The sequence below is a fragment of the Tachypleus tridentatus genome, chromosome 9, assembly GCF_004210375.1.
Source record: "Tachypleus tridentatus isolate NWPU-2018 chromosome 9, ASM421037v1, whole genome shotgun sequence".
Classification (NCBI taxonomy): domain Eukaryota; kingdom Metazoa; phylum Arthropoda; class Merostomata; order Xiphosura; family Limulidae; genus Tachypleus; species Tachypleus tridentatus.
Genome location: NC_134833.1, coordinates 144,788,529 through 144,811,911, shown reverse-complemented (window position 1 = coordinate 144,811,911; position 23,383 = coordinate 144,788,529). Strand labels below are relative to the sequence as shown.

Sequence of the window (23,383 nt, the reverse complement as noted above, 5' to 3'; positions counted from 1 at the left end):
TGAGTGCCAGTTTTCATTGACATCACATATTTGTCACAGCAAAATTTTAAAAATTTAAGATAGATCAAGGATATGCCAACTAATAGAAGTTAATACTCCATTGTGTTTTTAGTAAAACGAAACGGAACTTTTTTATTAATATAAAAAAGTATCGGTGTCACAAGTTTAGTTTTCAATTTTTAATATCACAAAGTATTAATTTGGTAATATTGGATCAACTGATAACAAGTTGCACCTTAAATACCAAAACGAAATTCAAATGTATCTTCTGTGGAAACAAAGTCAGTTCTGATTCTGAAATTTTTAATTTTTTTTTTAGCCGCGGCATAATGGCTCATAGAACAACTCCGAATTTTTCAAATACAAACTTTTAGTTCATGGCTTCGTCATCACTTGACCGATTTGAAAGCTAATTACACTTTTGAATTCAGGAAGTCAAACTTTTTCGATTGGTTATTTGATCACGCCCAAGATTTCATTGATTAATTTACTGCAATTTTGCCTAAAAGAATTGTAATTCAACAGTAAATCGGTAGAGGTCCTAATGAGTTATAAAATCGAATCGGGTAAATGCGTGTCCCGCACTTGATATTGCTGGCACACAAAAATATAACTAATAAAAATGAAAAGGTCTCATGGATAAATTTACTCTAAAGCATTTCAAGCATCGCGGCTAGTGAGGGTTTCCTGTTGTTTACTTTCGAAACAACTATTATTCAAAATAAAGCATCACAATAAATACGAAAAAGTTGTAATCATTGCCCATACATTTATTGTTTGTTGACGACAAGGAACACAACGTTTAAGTAACAGACAAATATGGTTAATACGTTTCCAACAATATTCATATAGATTTAAAAAAAACCTGAAAGAAGTTCACAGTAGAGTCCTTAAAAGTTTCCAATTATGTTTAGATATTAACGTCACCTTAATTATTAACAAGTTGGATTGCCTTAAAGAAAGGTGAAAGTAAAGACATTCCAGCTAGGAAGTTACGCATTTACTTAATACATGCTTAATGCTCACTTCACATTTTTATTTAAACCTGGGTGCGAGTAAATTAATTAAGTTTTCACTTTGTTTTACCTCTGTATTCATCCATCCTTCTGTGGGATTACTTTTCACAGGCTTGTACATAACGGAAGCTTGAGGAATTTCTTCGGTTTTCATTGGCTTCCATTGTATTGTGACGGAATTGTGCGTCACTTCCGCTCGTTGAATAAACAATCTCCCTTCAGGAAAAGACAAAACGATTGATTGTTATATATTCTTCGTATATTGTATAAATTCGAGTTGAATTATCATTACATATAACAAAAATGGCGACAGATATGAACAATACAATGAAATTTATGTAGAAAAAAACATTAACTCCGAGGGTTCTGCACTACAATATCATTGTAGAACAGTTCGTTGCATGTATTACAACATGTACTGTCGTAACTGAGTATATAACCCGTCATGTATTATAACATGTACTGTCGTAACTGAGTATATAACCCGTCATGTATTATAACATGTACTGTCGTAACTGAGTATATAACCCGTCATGTATTATAACATGTACTGTAGTAACTGAGTATATAACCCGTTTTAAACTCATACGACTCCATTACTATAATACAAATAGTAAAAAATAATCCTCTACCAACTAGAAAAGGAAACTCTCCTATTTTACATCAATATCATGTTTGAGTTTCAATTTAAATATCAGTAAAAAATATCCTTCTAACGGTGTATACTTTATATAATCGAGTGTTTTTAATAAGAGAAAAAAATAATTTATTGTACATCATTTTGCATGTGTATGTGTTTTCACATACTTCCGGTACATAACCTAGAACACATGAACAACAGTAGGGAGGGTTAAAAAAATCGATTAACCATAAATTTTTGATAATTTTTAAAAAGGTTACTGCTTATATATATGAGGGTAATGGTGCATACATGGTATATCTGGGTTTTCAGAAAGCATTTGACAAGATGTACATAAAAGACATGTAAAATTAGTTTCTATAGGTGTGAGAGATAAGATATCAAGACGCCGGGTACTTCTGGTTGTGGAGAGGATGCTAGTGTCTTACAAAAAGATTTGAATTTTTTGGTGAGTTGAGCAAACAAACGGCAAGTGGAGTTTAATTATAATAAATGCAAGATAATTCATACGAGATATTAAAATTTGAATCATTAATATAATTTTTTATTGGAATAACCTTAATAGTATCGTGCAAAAAAAGGATGTGTAGTGGGATATCTGTGTAGTGACTGGTCAATTTCTAAAGCAGTGTGCTGTTACTAGTGGTAAAGCAAATACTTTTTGGTTGTACCGACAGAACTACTGAATACACGTAAAGAAATTATAATTTCATTGTATAGGTCACTGGTTAGGCCACATTTGGAGCATTGTGTTCAGTCTTGGACTCATTACCTTAAGAAGGACATTAAATTGTTGAAAAGGGCTTAAAGAAGCGTTACTAGAATGGTGCCTGTCATACGAGAAAAGGGTGGAATATTTTGAAATTGTTTGCTCTTGAAAAAATAAATAACATGCCTGCATATATTTGTTAAGTAAAGCCTGTGTCATGTGAGACTACGTTTAAAGAATTAGGAATGCAAGTGTTTGATTAGCTTTATATTTCACTCGGCATAGACAGGTGGTTGGGGGTTTCGAATCCCCATCTCATGCCCGTTTTTTCAGCCGAAGAAATATTATAATGTACGATCAATCCCATAATTCACTGGTAAAAGAGTAGCACAAAAAATGGATTTGGATGGTGTTAGCTAGCTTCTTTCCTTCTAGTCTAACACTGCTAAAGTATGGACGGCTAGCACAGATAGACCTCGTGTAGCTTTCGTGAAATTCAAAACACACCAAAGAAGCCTTAAATTTTGCATGTTTTCCTTCTTTTCTGGGGTAGTATGTTTGTGTCAAGATAATTTAAGTAAGTAGATCGAGCTTCTATTTATGTCCACCCTTCTTTTATTTTTTGGCTATTATTAAGCAATAAGTCGAAGTACCAATCTGTATTGAATGTCCCTATTGGTAAGCAGACGTGTTATTTAACTTTTCTTTAAATAACTGCGTGAATTCTGAGTGGTTATATATTTAGTATACGTTTTGTACACACACCAAGTAAACGTGTAATGGCACAAGTGTTCTTATACCTGGCTCTGGAAGGACATCTTGATCAAGTTACTTAAGAAAAAAGAATACTGAGACGTACGTGTAGAAGGATGTAGAAGACAAAAATTCAGTCACGTGGACAAGCCAGACCAAAAGCTATGGTACAACGATGGCCTGTTTCTATGTCCATCTTGAGAAAGAACAGGTTTCTCGTCACGAGATTCTAGGAACAAGTTTACACGTGGTACTGGTAGGAGTAGAGGGGTGAGGGTAGGGGTGACATGTTCATCTTCCATGCGCATTTATAGAATCTTTAGCGAAGTATTTTATTTCTCCATCTTCCGAAAATGCTGGAGTTACTGAAATGTTTGTTGTTGTTTTGGTAGGGTTACTGAGTTACATCTCTGATCCATTAAATGAAATACAGGGACTTTCTTCACCACTCGTTCTAAACACCACACTGCTGACAACCATGTACGTTTGTTAACTATATTTAGGCTCGTTGTTTTATGTCATGCCATAAAATGTGAAACTCTGGTCAACTAGCGATTTTACACCAACTCTACACAAATCTCGTATTCCAGGCATATTTTACTCTGATAAATCGTAACCGCAAAGTGATCTAACATGTCAAGCATTCCCTTGTATATTACTAGAAGGACTGACCACAAAAATTTGTTTCAAACGAACCTATAAAGATGGTTACCTGAACACAGTCACACCCAGTCCAAACCGAGACACTAGATGGGAGAAAGCTAGTCAACTACATCCACCGTAAACTCCCGTAACAGCAAATATAGGAATATGTTCGTCAGTTTTTGAGTGCAGTACGCTAACCACTAGACCACAATAGACCCGTTGGAAACAAATTTGACATAGTTTCACAGAAAGTATTCATATCGAAGAACGCAGAGCAGTGTGGTAACTGAGGGTTCTGGGTTAGAATCCCCGTCACAAACATGCTCGCCCTTTCAGCCGTTGGGGCGATATAATGTGCGGTCAGTTCCACTATTCGTTGGTAAAAGAGCAGCCCAAGAGCTGGTGATGGGTGGTGATGACTAGTTGCCTTCCCTCTAGTCGTACACTGCTAAATTGGGACGGCTAGCGCAGATAGCCCTCGTGTAGCTTTGCGCGAAATTCAAACTAAACCAATACTAACATGATGCTAACTATTTGAAAAATGTTGGCGGATAGCACTGGAGTTCATATTTAAAACAGGCATCTTTGGGAAGAACCCTTCATGGAATACATTCACATGGAATTGAATTGGTTGCACAAATTTTATCAAGCGCGTGACGTAATAACGTAATCACGTTCATTATTACTGGGTAAAATATTTGATGACTCACAGTAAGCTATGCACTACCATGTTGGAACACTTTATTTATTATCAAGTTGGCTTACTTATTGAATAAAACTAAACTAGTTCGTAAGGAAACAGGAGAACACTGCAGCAAGTGGTAATAATCGTATTTGATGGCCTAGATAAAATTGCTACACAGTAGGAAACAGAAGAAATGAATTTTTTGATTCAGAAAAACTGGTTTTCAAACCAGTTTCTTTTTTTTTCTCTCGTTATCAAAGCTCAGTTTATTATTTGTAAACAGTGAGGAAGCATCCCAATTTCGAGTTTATGAACATTTAGCTGGGGTTTCCGCATTACTCTATAGTTTTGCGTTTGTTTTATGCACGAGCGCTCCAAGTGCATCAACTTCCATCTAGAGGTTTTTGATAGTAAAGCTACCAGAACCGGATTTAAAAAAAAAAAATTCAAATGAATAAGTAAGAAACACGTGAGTTTTTGTAGACTCCACACACTACTTACGATCGTGAACGTTTTCAAATGGATCTAGCTACACGTTACTAAGTTTCTAATTATGTGGAAGACAAGCTCGGGAAGGCTTCTCTCACTTCGAAACTATTATCTCTTGATAGGTTTCCTTACCTGTGGTCCGGCATGGTCAGGTGGTTAGGATGCTTGACGTAATGACGTACAAAGAACGTGTATAAGGGATACTTAAATCATTAAAAATCAAATATAGAGACCTCAGTATTATCACGAGAAGTCTTGAAACGTTTTGTTTATACTTCATCCATGAGGGAGGATTTAAAAAAAAAAAAAAGGATGCTTGACTCACAATCAGAGGGTCGCGAGTTCGAATTCACATCCCATACACTCTCGGCTCTTTGTATCTCAGAAAGGCTGGTATGGGTATTAACATTTTTATTGATAAGCAGAGAACAAAGAACAACGTTTTTACCTTCTTAGGTTATCTTCAGGTTAATAAACCTGATATATTTTATTTCAACTGCGTTTCTTGTCATCAAGAAATACCCGCTCTTTGAGCCGTTGGAGACTTGTAATGTGACGGTCAACCCTACTATTCCTTGGTAAAAGAGTAGCTCAATAGTGATGACTAGCCAGCCGCCTTTCCAACTAAATTAGGGACGGCTCGTGTAGATAACGCTCGTGTAGCTTCGCGTGACATTTAAAACAAACCGATCTTTTCTTGTGCAAGGCAACTAAATGCTATAGATTTTATTTATTTACTCTAAGAATTACAGGTCACTCACCAAGCAACCAGGTCCGCTGACGTGGGAAGTATGTGGATAACTCATACTTTAGTCATTAAGAGCCCAGAATTTTTCTAACTATAAAACACCATCACCATGCTCTGTTCATTAAAATTTGCCCATTAATCTTTGAAACATTAGGGTCATTACAATGTAATTAGGTAACAACTTACTGCCATCGCTGCTGGCTAAACAGAGTTACATTAGAGCTTCAGTGACTGTACAATTAACACGCAAGTGCAAAAAATAAAATAAATTAACCCGTTGTTGTTAGGCTTACAGTGTAACAAGGTGTGGAGGTTGTTATGAGATAAACCATCAGTCTGTTTATTTCTTGGGAAACCAGCAGCATCAAAACTTTTCACTGGTTTTTATAAAGACAAGTACTGATGAAGGATATACTTTGTGGATTTGCAAATTTTCAAAGTTTTTGCTGTTCGGCATGAAAAGATGGAAGAGTTGCTGTCAGACACCCAAGACCTACAGTTATTTAAGGATAATTATTACAAAACGCTAAGTAGTTTATCAGAAACTTTAAAATTAACCTACTTATCTTTCTGTATAACATAGAGTAATAACCTAACACCAATCGTGTGCTTAATAATGTTATTTTAATTGAGGAGGGAAGAACTTACTGATATAACTCAGAACGTTTATAAACGACTAAAATAAAACGTTGCTGTTGTGAAATTTTAATAATGACATATTTAAGTATCTTTGGTTATAGGGTATGGTTAGGTTTGGTTTGAATTTTGCGCAAAGCTACACGAGGGCTATTTGTGCTAGCCGTCCCTAATTTAGCAATGTAAGACTAGAGGGAAGGCAGCTAGTCATCATCACCCACCGCCAACTCTTGGGCTACTCTTTTACCATTGAATAGTGGTATTGACCGCACATTATAACGCCCCCACGGCTGAAAGGGCGAGCATGTTTGGTGTGATGGGGATTCGAATCCGCGATCCTCGGATTACTGGTTACAAGGATACTTAAGTTTATTTTTTTTCGCGTTCAGGAAACCTGTACCTTTCTTATTTTTTTCCCGAGTGTTTGAGAGTACGTTTGTGGCTAACAAGTTGTATGCGTTCTGTGTATTTTATATGATAACTGCACAGTTTTCAAATTTGGACAATGTATTACTTCGGAAAGTATGGGGGGGAAATTAACGTCTTCCGTTATTACTACGGTTACAACAGAACAGCTTCAAAGTTCGGGTGCGGAGGGTCTTCAAAATACGTTGAGAGGGATGAAGGAGACTATGGTTGTACATAATCGTACTTGACTTGAGCTTTCTTTATATATGCGTGCTTATTGGTAGAAATATGATTCTTTTGTTTGCTTTTATTTTTGTGACTCACGACCATGGACAGTGGGGTAGGGCGACCTAATGAAAATGTGGATGTATCGTACGAGATCTTGTGTTTATTTATTGTTGGATACGGTTTAGTGATCAAAGGTTTATCTCTTGGAGGAAGACTGGATGGTTGTCTAAGAAACAGAGAACTCTGCTGGTCTAATTTACAAACAAACGCATAAGATATTTTAAGTTTAACTCTTTATTGTTTAGGAATTTGTTTTTATCTTAATGTTGGACATAAGAAAAGGGCAAGGCTTTTCGCGCGCGTGAGGTCCGGAACGTGTAATGGTAACGCATGGTTGTAAACTGCAACAAAACGCGGATACGAGGAAGGTCATCAGACAGTGAAGCCCATTGCTAGGAGACCACGTCAGGTGCTGTGCTGTAACCTGAACTGGTTCGAGATTGCCGGAAGCTATAATGTCTCATCCTTTATGGTAACACCTGGAAATTGCAACCAGGTCTAGTGATATAGCCTTGGGTGTTACAGAAGTAAAGATTTGGCCGGGTGTAAAAACTTACAGACACGTTACCTACAGTCGTAGTCCTACCTGGCACGTGCCACGTACGACGTGCATCCTGAAGACCACATCATTTCTAAAAGTTAAATAAAATATTATCATTCAAGAAAGAAACCGAACAACGCAACGCCCAACTAACCCATTTCGAAGTAAATAAACGTAGTTAATTTAGGCCGTAATAACCTTGTTGCAACGAGTAACGAACATACGTGATGACGAGAAACACACTTGAAGTACAAATGTACTCTCAAGACGGCTGATATGGGTATTAAAACTTTATTTTAAAGTACAGAACAACGTTTTGATCTTCTTAAGTCATCTTAAGGTTAACCTAAAGTTCGGTTTTAAAATTTTAAATTAAAATAAAATACACATATCAGCCGTCTTGAGAGTACATGAACAAACATTATTCAGTTAAGATATTACAAAGGAAGTGGGAAGTTGCAAGTATATTAAGGGCACAATACTTCGCAGCTATGGAAAGATAACATATTTGTAGTTTACATGTTCAATGTCAGTTATCCATCTCAGTAACATCTGTAAATATCACTCAACTTGTATTTTATCGTTTGGGATAACGGTTCTCAAAATATTTCTTCTGCTAACCACTCTGTCGAGGAAAAACAAACAAATAAACAGCAGACCACCTACCGGTCCTACACCACCATTTTCGTCTGCCGCTGCAAAAACAAGCTAGATAAACTACTTCTAAAGAGATTTGCACTTGGAATCACCTTGTGAGCCATCAGTGACTCTAGGACCACACTTTGAGGGCAATTGGACTAATATGATGATAGATAAGAAATGTGAAACTTCATCTTACTTCATGATAGTTCAGTTTCGTGAATTTAAACAATCTAAACGTATATAAAAAAACTGTATTCAAGCGAAGTGCGTCGTTCTTGGTTCTATCAATAAGCTAAAACACGTCATTTTGTAAAAATGCAACTTTTCATTACAGGCAAATAAAATAGTGGTGTATCATATTATATATTACACAATTCCGTTTGATATAACAAGGGTATCCATTTTCAAACCCACACGATTGTTGTGCCCTCTAGTGAGTATTAATGCAGGTGCTGCTCGCCAAGTTTAATAATGTCTGCCTGACGATATCCCAAGCTTGAGGACAAGCAATTAATTGTTTTGACTATTTAAAGTAATGTTTTATACAAACAAGCAACTGTAAAAGTCAGCGTTGCAATAGAATTTATACAATTCAAGAAAAAATAAGTCACTTCCAACTTTAACGGATCAAACGAGATTTTTTTTATTTTAACTGTGTATCTAAGAAGTTTACGTCTTAACTTCAAATACCTTATTTTTGAAATTTTTTGGCGGTTAAGTATTTTGTTTACTGTTCAACCAAACAATATTTTCCAACGCTATTTCAAGAACCAAAGAAAACAGCAGACTGTGTATACAATTCATATGTATGTGTATATAAATTAAATATATCAATAACATTCTCCTGTGTATACGAACAATAAAAGAGTGTAATACCACACTTTTCTATTTTTCACCTCCTTTATTAATTTATTCAACCGGTTTCGTAACTTCATAGGTCAATCTTCAGGATATAATTTTGCTGAAAATATATATGCTGAATAGTGACCTTTGAAGTTATGGAACCGGTTGAATAAATTAATAAAGGAGAAGACAGAATAGAATAGTCTGACTAACAGTAGAAACATCAAAGAAGCGTTGTTAATATAATCAATCCCCCAATAAACAAATTCCCAGACTCACACACGTATATCATTTATCGCTAATTCCACACGCATTCCTAAACTTATGAATATATTTTCCATAAGCTTTTCCATATTTCTTTTCATATTTATTAATCTTTGCAATATTTTTGTTTAACCATACATAAATAGTCTGTAAAGTTCATGCGGATTGATATGTTTACATGAATAAGTAATTACTGTCAATTCTATAATTCAAATAATCTGTTAAATTTTCAAATATTCTTTCCTGGGCTACTTGATAATGATCGAAACGTTGTGCCTAAAAATTAATCTTACTGCGAAAGTTGTAAGTTATACTGACATTTTGTTTAATTTGTTCGAAACATTTTAGGAGCATTAGTTTTATAAATAATTATTTAAATAAAAACACATTAACGATTCTCTGCATCCCGACTACGATCCACTCAGGATACGTCTTGCGGCCTGACCCACAACTTGGACACCATAATGCTACATAAAATTTTCACTGAACAGAAACAAAAATACAAGAAGTCTTTGTTTGTTTGTTTTGGAATTTCGCACAAAACTACTCGAGGGCTATCTGTGCTAGCCGTCCCTAATTTAGCAGTGTAAGACTAGAGGGAAGGCAGCTAGTCATCACCACCCACCGCCAACTCTTGGGCTACTCTTTAACCAACGAAAAGTGGGATTGACCGTACCATTATAACGCCCCAACGGCTGGGAGGGCGAGCATGTTTGGCGCGACTCGGGGGCGAACCCGCGACCCTCAGATTACGAAGCGCACGCCTTAACGTGCTAGGCCATGCCAGGCCCTACAAGAAGTCGAGTTTATGTGTTTGATCTGTTAAAGAAATCTCCACCTAGCTTCCAACAATGAAGTTTATAAATTATTTAAGACTGTTCTCAAAATATTGCGAATTTAACCCTTAATTTGAAATTGTAAAATTGTTAAAGTATTAGAGCTATGGTATCTATAGTTTAATAACTCGCTTTAAAAAACTCCGCAGACTTTAACTTAAGGGTTAAGTGAGAATCTCGTATTACAGAATAAAAAATTTAATGCAAGTTATACATATATATATATTTTTGCAAAATATTAATATGAAATTCTTTAATTACATGGTATTTGTCCACCAGTGTTACTTCTAGGTATATCAGTTTTTTATAACTTACCTCAGTATATTTTACAGAGATTTTATTGAACAATATAGACCTATTTAAGTAAAAAATGAAGGAGAGACATTTTTTACCACCGTATTTTCATAATACATGCAAGATGAGGGTTAGAAAAGTAAACAGATCGGTATTTGCACAATTTGTCTTTATTAGTTATCATGTTCACGTAACTAATGCTTATGTACGAAGAATTGTAACACTGTATTTACTGATTAGAAAAATATTTATGATGAACAGTTCAAGATGTAAATAACTCTTCGACTTTCCATATACGACCAGAGCCGTATAAATAGTTCCGTGTATGACAAGTCCGAAAGAATAGAATGTGTTTGTTTTCTACTGAGTTTTCAGGTGGTTAGGACGCTCAACTCGTAATGTGAAGGTCGGAAGTTCGAATACCCATCACACCAAACATTCTCACCCTTTCAGCTGTGGGGGTCGTTATAATGCGACATGTAAATCCCACTATTCGTTGGTGATGACTAGCTGCCTTCTTTCTAGTTTTACATTGCTAAATTAGGGACAGCTAGCACAGAATAGCCCTCGTGTAGCTTTGTGCGAAATTCAAAAACAAACAAACCCATCCATCTTGTTCACGAAAAGTTTCTCTTGATAACTATAAATATTACATTTATCCTTTTGAATACTGAAATTCCCTTCATCTAGGCTCAACCATGACAAGCGTTTACGATGGTTTACAGTACTCCAGTTTCCAGTTACTTAAAGAACGCTTCTTTTATTGAAAACTCCGTCACAACGTTTATTAATCGTTGTACGTGCGTGATACGTTGTGGATTTCTTCCTTCTCAAAGATTCTTTTGTTAGAGACTATATTTTTGGTTAATATATCCCGAAACCTTAAAAGAAAAGGTTTTGAATCATACGGTACACATCAGGTTATATCACGGAACTAGTGTAATAACAAAAAAACCTTGTCTTAAATCTGTTTTCAAGTCCAGATGAAACCAGTTGTGCCTTGATTATATGGGTTGTCAAACTGACCTGATTTCGCATTTTCTAGAACACTGAAAATCAACTACAAGTTATTTTCGCAAATAACTACACACACACACACATACACATACATACTATGAGGAGAAGTTCTGAATATTTTGACGTGTTCATTTCTTCTGTTAACGTTTGAAAACGATTTGTGTGTGGGGGGGGGGGAGGAAAAACATGAACAAACATCGTATCTAGTTTTGCTTAACAATACGCGCGTTCACTTCATAAGTTTAATGCTCGCAAAATCTGTAAAATTACGTAATATTTCTTGTTGTTAAAATCGTATAGGGTACAAATATGAAATAAAATAGAGAGAGAACTCTCAACTGGAATCCTGAGAAGTGAACAAAAGAAGCACAATAGTATATCATGGGTAAGCTTGAGAAACGGCGATTAGATTCATGTGAGAGCTTGTTTTATAATAACCTAATACAATAGAGACTGCACTTAATACACGCTCGTCATTTTAGAACTCATTCTGAATTAGGTATTGAAATTCTGATGTATTTAGAGATAAAACTTATTATACGCTTCTCATTTGTTATTGTTGTTAAATAAAGAACTGGAATAACATTTGATAAAAAGGAGATGTAGGAGAGATAATACATATATATATTTAAATTTAGACGTCCCTTTGTGTCGCGCAAGAAATGCCCAGTTCCTCAGTAAATTTCTTAAAATAGGATAATATTCTGGAGAATTTGAAAAACTAGATATTACGAGTTAAAAATAAGCCTTACTTCACTGCCTCATGACGTGTTTTCGAATGCGAACCTAACAACACCCGTATAATTATTCTTGAACGGTGGCCAAACTAGAACTACATCTACTCTCATTAGAAAAGTTTGCAGCTTTGTTGATCAAACTCACTTCTTGGTTTGGATGAGTTTCGAACGTTTGTGCAAAATTACACGTGCGCCATCTGTGCAGATGTTTATTTAGTTTTTAGCTTATAGGTAAAAGAAAATGAAGTTAGTCGACAGCACTAACCGCCTACTTTTAAACTACTCCAGTTTGGCTGAATAGTGGAATTTGACTGCCACTCTTATAACGCACCCACTGTCCAAAGTCGTGAATCGTAGCTTTACAGCAACGGGATGCAAGCCATAAATCCTCGAATTCATAATCGAGGTGCGGTAGCGACTAACTAGCCCACACCCAGAAATACTTTGCTAGGAGCGGCCGGATATGACGTACTTCGTTATCTTCGTTACTCATGTATTATCCTGGACTGTTAGTAAACGTGACTACTGCTCTAAACCAGAATTTATGTAAAACGATACAACTGTCATTTAAAGTGACCTAAATTGGTCATGTATTGAATTAAACAGGTTTATTATTTTTTATTTTTCTTCTTATTTCTCGGCACAAAACTTAGTTATAACAACCCACCATTTAAGAAGTATTCGTAAAAGGTAATCCCTGTGACGTAAACAACACCAGTCTTACAAAAAAGGGTCCATACTTACAATGAATCAGCTTTGGAGTTGACTTAGACAAACCAAATATCCTGTTAAAATCGTCTACTGCCTACATCAATTTTGGTGATTAAGTTTAATGATGTATATTCGCAAAAACATATTTTAGCGACAACAGAAACAATATTCATTTTAAAATATTTTTTTTAAAAGAAAAATAAACAAAACTTACTTTCTTTTAATACAAAAAAAATTCGATTTAGCCGATTAGTTAAATACGATTCAACATTAAATGTCAATATGTTTAGAACATTTTTCAAACTGAAAGACGAATCTGTGGCTGTTCATAAATACATTTTCTGAATAAATTTCTGAATCATGAAGCATGAACTTCAGGGGAAAATATTTCATTATAATGAATTTGATAAAATAATAGTAAGATCATTATCTGGCAATATTAAAAAGAAATTCAACTTTTAAGGCAAATTTAAATTATTAATACAATAACATCACTGTAATTTAATTAAACTAGCCATATAAAATTAATTTGGAAAGTTACACTGCGCTACGTTCATCGCATATTCGTAAATATTTTATTGAAAAACAAATCCCGTACACGAAATGTACAGAAACCTCGTTCACCACTAGGGCAGCGGGAAGTTTTTGTATTTAAGCTAAAACCAGGAGTTCGATTTCCCTCGGTAGGCACTGCAGATAGCCGGATATGGCTTTGCTGTAAAAAACACACACACACACAAACCCTGAATGTTAAACCTCGAATTAAATTTGAGATTAAATCCCATTAAGCGCGCACAGTGAATTCTGTTACTTTGATAGAAATGTGACTACAACAAATTTATAAATTGAACTGATAAGAATTTCAGAAATAATACTTTCATTTACCGTTAAATACGGCGCGAGATGAACAGTTTTCGAAAACAAGAAAAGAAACATTGCCGACCACAATCTAGACAATGACTCTAATAAATACAAATAGTATAAAAAGATATTTTTCAAAATACAAAATCAGTCTAAATTATGCTAGATTTGGATAATAATATGGAAATAATACAGTTAATTGAATTGTTTATATTGTAAAGTGTCTCGTTTGATGGTTTAGCATAAAGCTCACCATTGGTGTCGAAACTAGGTTTTAAGCATCTTAAGCCTTAAGACCTGCTAATGAGCCATTTTTGAGCTTATTGTAAAATGTTTGTTTGTTTTGAATTAAGCACAAAGCTACACAATGGGCTATCTGTGCTCTGCCCACCACGGGTATCGAAACCCGGTTTTTAGCGTTGTAAGTCCGCAGACATACCGCTGAGCCACTGGAGAAGTATTATAAAATGATTATAATACTTTTGTAATCTGACTAAAGGTTAATTTCGGACGTAATAGTTTCTCAAATTAAACGTGACTCAGCAAACAAGATATGAATACAGAAAACACTTAAATATTTTCAGAACTTAAACAAATAATAAATCACGAGTATTTAGATCATGAGAAAATTAGATAACGCCCAATAAGACAAAAGAGTAAACAATACATATTTCATAGTTTTCATATCTGGCGAATCTTGGGACGAGTAGTTCCATACAGTTGAAAATATTCAAACAGTGTAAACTGTACTTACAATGCACAAGTGTAGAAATTATGATAACAAACTTGCGTATTTATGTTTTCAGAGGCAGGCACCCGTAACCTTTGTTACTACGGTGCTACAGATGTTAAGACTAAGAGAGCATGGATTGTCAAGGTTGCGAGACAACAATTTAACTGGAGTTTCATAGCATTTAAACGTATATTTTAACAAATTAATTAACATAATTCTGGACACACTTCACGTTGCCTAAAGTTGTTTTGCACATACCGTTCAGAAAACTTGTCCATCGTCTCAACTCAAGTTCATCACGAAACGACGAATCTATGAGGACATTCAACTCTGGTGGTAAAAGTTTACATTATAAATGTCATCACTATTCTGAATGCTTTACACCACGGTGAATTTAAGAAATCGCAACGCGTGATCCACGCACGAGAGAGCCCAGTTGCAGAAGGAATAAAAATAAATTCGTTGGGAAATAAGAACTAGAAGCTGTCAAATATGAAACAAGATTCTGAACAACGAGCGTCCGGAGAGGAACAAAGAGTGGGTTCCGCTCTGATGATTTTCCGATGTGTCAACTTCTGTTTTACTTTCTTCTTCGACTTATATTGCTCCCCCAAGCAGCTGTCAAACTTGAGCGTTAATTATGTGCAATTAGAAAAGGTTGTGGTCACGTGAGAAACTCTGAACAATTCATCATTCTTGGTTATAATGGGGTTATTTAAAGAGGAATGTGCAATTAAAAAGGTTTTTACGATGTACACCTTAAAAGGATCAGTCACAGACAAACCGTCCGTCGTCAAATTTTTGATTATTTCTAACGTCCGCCATATTCTCGGTTTTGATTTTATTAAAAAATAAATAAATTTAGTCTTTATAAAACTTATCTTTTTGCCATACACGAAACAAGTTGGAATTATTTTAATTAACGTAATTAATTGAATAACAAAACCCAATGTTCTTCATAAATGTTGGTTTATCCTCTTTCTTAGCTTCTCGGGTTTTACTCTTCAGTTAATTAATAGAAAATACTAAAATTTTCAATAAAGTAATTATCCTAGGCGTGTCTAAAAGCTCTGGAAAAATAAATACATATGGGAATAAAATACAATTTAAAATATGCACATAGTTAAAACTGTCTTTAGATGGTAGTGTTGAATATGCAGAAGACGGGTAATTTATGTGCATGTACGTTATATGTATGTGTGTCTCTCTATATAAATATTATATATACTTGGTTAAATTATAGTTCACCAGTATATTATGAGCTAAATTGCTTGTCCATTTATTGATGATTTATTTGAATTTTTATGTATGGTATGTTTTTTTTTCCTAGAATTACAGTCGATTTTTTTTATAAAGTCGCACTACAAAAGACCCTTGACGTCCTACGATACTGCTTGAGCCAGAACCTTTCATAATGAATGACCAGAGTATTCCCGTCTTTTATCTTGGGAGTGTAGGTCATAACACTAAAGAAATTTCAGTGAAATATATCTTTAAACATTTAATACATGCAGATGCTGGCAATGTACAAACCTCTCAAATGGTCAACGTTTCGCTCTTGTTACAATTTGTAGACATCAGCACACACGCACAGTTTCAGTTCAGTTTTATTTCGATCATATGAAATTACTTTGATGTATTGATGTGATTTTTACCTAGATGATAGTTTTAATTTCCGTACCAGCTTTCTGTTATAAGTAACCTATCTAGAAGAATATACAAAAACAATGAAGAAAGAAAACTTCAATGCTATCGATGGAACTTATATATCTTTAACTGTTACTCAATATCAACACTTACTGACCTAGTTTCGGGTGCTGCGGGTAATCACTTCGGAGTGAGGAGGGGGATGTGTCATGATAACTTCAAAGTTAAATCCTGTAAACGACCTAAACTCTCAGTAGGGTTATTATTGAAAACACCATGTTCCCCAGAGACAGCTGGCGCCACTCCTTTTGTTGCGTTTTCAAAGCAGAAGTGTATTGAACACATGTTTAAAAAGAAAGTCCTAGTTGTATAAAAGACTTGATTCTAGGTCAAAATACTTTCGCAAAACCTACTTCCGACGTGTTCAGATACTTGAATCCGCAATTTGTGTCTCTTAAGTGGAAAAAATAGTAATTGTGACATAAATAGAACGGAAAAAATTTTCGGTTATAGCAATAATTTAGGTCATCGTTAAGTTTTAAGATTATTTTATTACATAAATTTACTACTATTAATTCACATCACAGTAGTTCCCTGGAAGATCAGCATTGTAAACCTAAAATTCCAGGTTTGATTTCCCGCAACGTACAAAGTGCAGATAGCCTATTGGGTAGTTTCGCACTAAATAACACCAACTGGCAAGTGTAAAAAAAATAAAAAAATAAACGTACCGCAAAAAAAAAATTATAATTTTCTTTTCAATATAATAGACACAAATACCATTTCATTTTTATTATGATCTAGTGTTTCATTATACACAAATCGATGTAGTGATGTCATTGCAAAAGTGTACAGAAACAAGATTTGGATGAAAACGTAAAACCGTAAGGAAATCATTACATAAGTTATGAAATATTTCCAAAAAACAAACAAAAAATTATCTATAACAGATGTTTTCATTTACTAATTATCCTGTTTCTTACTGGAACAGTAATAAATATATGGATTTACAACGCTAAAACAGGTGTTCGATTCCCTCGGTGGACACAGCAGATTGCTCGATGTGATTTTGTTATAAAAAATACAAACAGATCGAATGTCTTCTGCCATAGATGCGTGTTTTAGGATTTTAACAGAAAGCTATACCAGCGGCTATTTGGGCAAAGTTTCCCTTAGTAACGAGTTAATCTTGTCTAACAGAATATTAACCTTCACTCTTAACGCGAACTCACTGTCCAAAAGTGTGAAGTGTGTTTATGTGGCAATGAGACGCGAATAAAGAATTCTTCAAATTTACAGTTCAGACACGCCAGCTAACAGGGGTCACTTGTCAAAAAGCCCGGAATGGGCAGGTGGTTAAGGTACTCGAGTCGTAATTCGATGATCGCGGGTTCGAATCCCATCATACCAAACATGCTCCTCCTTCCAACCGTGGGGGCATTATAATGTGACAGTCAATCTCATTATTCGTTAGTAAAATCGTAGCCCAAGAGTTGGTGGTGGGTGGTGATGACTAGTTGCCTTCCCTCTAGTCTCGCTAAATTAGAGACGGCTATCGCAGATAGCCCTCATGTAGCTTTGCGCGAAATTCAAAACAAACCAAACCACTTGTCAAAACTGAATGCCATTCGAGCAAAATTTGTGCTACAAATACTAAACACGTTATGCAACTTTGAGACTCTGTAAAATGTATAACAATAAACTGGAGAGACAACAATGACAAAAACAAACAACCCTTATGACGAGTATTGTCAATCGTTCTATTAAATGTTGTTTAGAAATTAATTATCTCTACTCTCAGAACTGTTACGCACGCTTTCCTAGTATCAATACCACACCTGTTAGAGAAATGCGTTGTTAACCAATCAGTGTAGGGTTAAATTCAATGCGTAAAGCTTATCGAAAACCATGAACATTCGAATACCACGAGTGTGATAAGTTTTCCAACATATAACGGGATCTAGAATATTCGCCAGCGCGCGCGTGTCAGTTGGAGATATTCCAAAGTCCTGAAGGCTTTCATTTCTGCTTTGCGACAATCAAGCTTGAAGTAATTCCAAGAACAAGGTCTTTTATTCGTATGAAGTGTTTTTCTATCTTAAATGTTTATGCAGAAAAAAAGTTAAACTATTGAATCAGACATTAACATTTGGAATAAAAACACGACCTTGCCCAAGGGTAGCATATTTAATTGGCAATAACCCGCATAATAGTATTTTTTCTTACCTGTGGAAGATCCATAAAACCATATTTATAAATTATTTATCAATATTTAAATCCGCAAATCAAAGAGTAAAAGTATTCGAAACATTTTTTTCTTCTTAAAGAGGAATTTAGGATTACCATTTTTTAAACTAAAATTTACTGAAAATTTTCGAATAGAATTAAAGTAGACAATGAACTGTTTTTAGTCGGTGTTTGTATAGGTTCTACTGGTCTATTCTAATATTTGTGCTTGTTTTGTAATGCGCAAGTTTTGACTAGTTATGGATTAATTTTATTTGTAATCCTTGTTAAGGCATATAAAGAGTGGGTGGTCTAGTGTTTGTATTTGGTTTACCACATGGGTTTTAAAAACAAAAAATATTGGAACAAACAAAGAGTGGTGAAGATTCACACGTACACGATAAGTGTTCTATACCACTGTACGAGACTGAGAACTTTTCTTGTTTGTAACCTTGTCCTGTAATTTGCCCATTTAAAAAACAAACTTATATTTAGAACGTGTATAAGTGAAAACGTATTATTATCTGACAATTTTCTCAACAACTGTGACCCAATGTCAACGAGTCCAGCTTAGAATGTTAATATTTTCGTTTGAATAGACACAGCAGTCAACACACTTTTGTTGCTTTTGTTTTAGTAGACTTTTGATTGGAGGACAAGAGAGGACAATATACTGGTTAGCCTAACTACTGCCTAAGCTACTAACGGATATACTACTTGTTTCTTGCACCAATTGCAGAGGATCTCAGCTTCGTTGTTATGGTAATAAAAAATTGTGATTAAAGAGCGCACATAATTAGTTGTAAATACAGCGTAAGTATGTAGAATAAAATTGGCCTTTACAGATAGCATTTGGGCGGAATTTCCAGTAGTTTGGAGTTCTGGTCTACTGAGGAAAAGGAATTAGGGTTTCGTCTTGCCGCTTTCTCCCGTGTGTAAGTATTCTCTGATCGTTACCACAGTAACCCATCTATGAATGACTTATAATTATCCCTGTACAAGTCGAAGATAATTTCTCAAACTTATCTGACACTTAGTTACAGCAGCAGATAGGTTTTCGTTCTGTGGGCCACCTACTTTCCGTTCACCGGTCAAGGACACATGCATCCTGGCGTTATCTGTGGCTAGACGAGCGTCTAGTTAAACATGGCTGCTTTATGGCGGGAAAAATTATTTTAATATATTCATTCCTGCAGCGTTCTGGTTTACAACATGTTTTTTCCTCCACATAATAATATAGTCAGTTATAATTTTGTGGATTTAAAATATTTAAGAATTAATCAAAACGTTATTTACGCCATGGTCATCAGATATGCTCAAAATAAAACGAAAGGAAAAAAAATTCAATTCAACTTTTGTCAATGTAGATCTTTTGTAATAATGACCAAATTATTTCCTATCAAATGCACACATAAATCTACACCATCTACAACGTTAACAGAAAAATTAATTTACTTCTGTTTATTACGAAGCACTTGTTAAGTACGTCATCATCAAGTTTATTTAACTACTTAAATTATTCTATGCACAAAAGCAGTCAAGCTAGAATAAAGAGTTAATCATATGGAGATGCGGTATGAAAGAGAACTAATAAAACAAAGGAAAACTCTGTAAAGATGTACAAATGGTTAAGTCAAACAACAACAAAGAACTGGATGAAGTAGGCACCATTTTAAGATTCATGTTGCTGAAAAAAGGAGGACCGATTATCCCCAAATTCGTCCTTGTATAAAAGGACCCGGCATGGAGAGATGGTTAAGAGATCCCAGCCCAGGCAACTCTTTTGCCAGACCCTGAATCGTGCCGTTTGATTTGATCTGGATTTGAATGAATTATATTCATATTCACATCTGCCCAACTTCTTCCTTTCGGGACAAGTCCCGGCCTTTCTTTCCACTGCTGCCTTTGCCTCCACCCAAAACAGCATTTAGAGAGACATCCTCCACCCAAAAAGTCAAGAATAATAACGATAATTAATTTATTAAAATAATAAAAAAATAATCATAAAAAAAACACCACTTAATCTTAATAACAATCCACGAAAGGGGACGAAGAGGAACTACAAAGTTCCTGAACACCCCAGTTGGAGAGAGAACTCTTCTGATTTCTCTCTCTCTAAACTGAACCCCTGCCACGGTAGTTTAGTTTAGTTTAGTTTAGTTAGATGGTTAAGGCACTCGAGTCGTAATCCGAGGGTCGCGGGTTCGAACCCCATCAAAACAAACATGCTCGCCCTTTCAGCCGTGGGGGCGTTATAATGTCACGGTTAAAAAGTAAAAGAGTAGCCCAAAAGTTGGTGGTGGGTGGTGATGACTAACTGCCTTTTCTTCTAGTCTTAAACTGCTAAATTAGAGAGCGCAAATTACCCTCGTGTAGCTTTGCGCGAAATTCAAAACAAGACAAACCTTGTATCAAAAAATTAAAAAAATATATTATATTAAAGAAACAAAAGATTCCGATAATTGTGTGTATGTGATAAAAGGCAACTAGTTTTGGTAAAGTTTTTATTCATGTATTAAAATTTTTAACAAAGACTACTATAATATTGTTGGAAAAAACCTTTGTAAGCTAAATTCAGGCCTCTTAAGTTTCCTTTATATTATTTTATCTATCTTACATTTTTATACAATGGAAACCACTAAGGAAAAAACCGTTGTTCCACCACATAGGGTTACTGGTAAGCTTGACAGAACTTATAACACTAAAACGCGGGATTTGATCCTTGCAAAAAAAGACACCCGTTTTGCATTTTGTAGTTTCGGACTTAGAAAGAAAGAATTACAGTGTGTGTAAATAAAATAAAAAAAGAACAAATAAATGACATTTCCGTGGGAATTAATCTTCTAAACGTCATCCACGTGCAATTCAACCACTGACGAAAGTGTTAGTTTCAGTGGAGTTTTACCGTTTCTGTTCCGAATGAAGTTAATCGTTCATTTCCACGTAGAGTGAAACGACGAATGTTTACTGTGTTTGATGTTACATCTAAATATTCCTCATTTTTGTTAGTTTTCTTAAATGAAAAGTTGGTTTCCTGAATTTTACTTAAAGCTACTCGAGGACTATACCTTCACTAACAGTTCCTCATTCTGAAGTTATAAATAAGAGAGAAAGCAGCTAATCAACATAACCTCACCACCAACTCGTGTGTTGCCCTAAACGGGACGTGAAACATGGACCTTTGAGTGTATAGTCCAGCATCCTAACTACTGATCTAAGCTCGATCGTCTTAATGAAAAAATCTGGTATATTTTTCCCGTATAAAATTCCGTAAAAGTAAGCTACATGAATAATGATTAAATTCAGGTAAAATTGTCTTGAACTAGCCTCGTAAATCAACTGATAAGTATCTGTCATATATATGATGATACATTCGTTTCACGAAACTCCACTGCTGTTTCAATACTGTAAAATCCACGAACAATACAGATGACTGTGAGTCTTGTTTTATTGAAATATGACAAATTAAATAGTTTTAAAACTTCATAATGTATATATGTATCTATCAATGAAATGTCTACCATAGGGCAATAGGAGCGGAACACTGTATTATATGCGAAAATTATATTTTCTAATGCTACTGGCTTCTGATCAAAGTGGTTTAATTTATTAGCTTGTTTCTTTTTAAATCACTAGTTTAATATAACACGATTCTGTTAACTTCAACATGTAGACGTAGCGATTGAAATAAAGAGAATTCACTCATGACAGTTCCAGAGATTGTTTTTTTTTAAGATGGAGGTTGTTTGGCAACACCCATTTACAGGTTACGTTCTTGAACGTACTACAGCTGGATGTAAGTTGATTGCGTGGCATGTTACCTGCTAGTAACTGTGCTTGTGTGGGTGAACTGGCGCCTGCAGTAACATTAGTTTTAACTGTATTCATGTACAAACTAATATTTCCGTTTCCTTATCAGGTTATGCCATCAATTCTCTGATTTCTTCACATAAAGTTAAGAAAATAGAGAACTGATACTGAAGCATAGTTTTCACATCAGGTTAAAAAATATACAAATAACTGAATAACTGAAACCTGAGCCACTTTTAAGAATAAATACAACGCATTCAAAACTGCTGCACAATGAACTATTTACGTTCTGTACACTGCAGGGATCAAGCCCCGAACTACAGCGTTATAAATCCTCTAGGTTACCGTTGAGTTATGGACGAAATAACCAGTCCAGCCATCGAATATATGAAAAACACAAGTAACATCGGAAGAAAAATGAGTCTAGTGGCAGTTCGGTACAAGTAAGAGAAAACACACTCAAACACACACATAAATCAGTTCGGTACAAGTAAGAGAAAACACACTCAAACACACACATAAATCAGTTCGGTACAAGTAAGAGAAAACACACTCAAACACACACATAAATCAGTTCGGTACAAGTAAGAGAAAACACACTCAAACACACACATAAATCAGTTCGGTACAAGTAAGAGAAAACACACTCAAACACACACATAAATCAGTTCGGTACAAGTAAGAGAAAACACACTCAAACACACACATAAATCAGTTCGGTACAAGTAAGAGAAAACACACTCAAACACACACATAAATCAGTTCGGTACAAGTAAGAGAAAACACACTCAAACACACACATAAATCAGTTCGGTACAAGTAAGAGAAAACACACTCAAACACACACATAAATCAGTTCGGTACAAGTAAGAGAAAACACACTCAAACACACACATAAATCAGTTCGGTACAAGTAAGAGAAAACACACTCAAACACACACATAAATCAGTTCGGTACAAGTAAGAGAAAACACACTCAAACACACACATAAATCAGTTCGGTACAAGCAAGAGAAAACACACTCAAACACACACATAAATCAGTTCGGTACAAGCAAGAGAAAACACACTCAAACACACACATAAATCAGTTCGGTACAAGTAAGAGAAAACACACTCAAACACACACATAAATCCTGTTTGTTGATAGAAAAATATAAATTTATCCCACTGAAATTTGTTGATGTTAAATGGAGGGAAAATA

General features: G+C 35.0%; 1 protein-coding gene across 8 annotated transcripts in view; it reads right to left on the bottom strand.

Moving 5' to 3' along the window:
- The window catches only part of LOC143226591 (uncharacterized), a 77,918-nt gene that overhangs the window by 40,105 nt on the left and 14,430 nt on the right, over positions 1 to 23,383 (bottom strand). For 7 of the 8 annotated variants that reach the window (XM_076457771.1, XM_076457766.1, XM_076457768.1 and 4 more), the window contains exon 2: positions 1,087 to 1,232. In XM_076457771.1, coding sequence (XP_076313886.1) covers positions 1,087 to 1,232 — 146 coding nt within the window. Of the gene's footprint in view, positions 1 to 1,086; positions 1,233 to 14,754; positions 14,956 to 23,383 lie in introns of those variants that run through there. The other variant, XM_076457774.1, reaches the window with a different exon arrangement.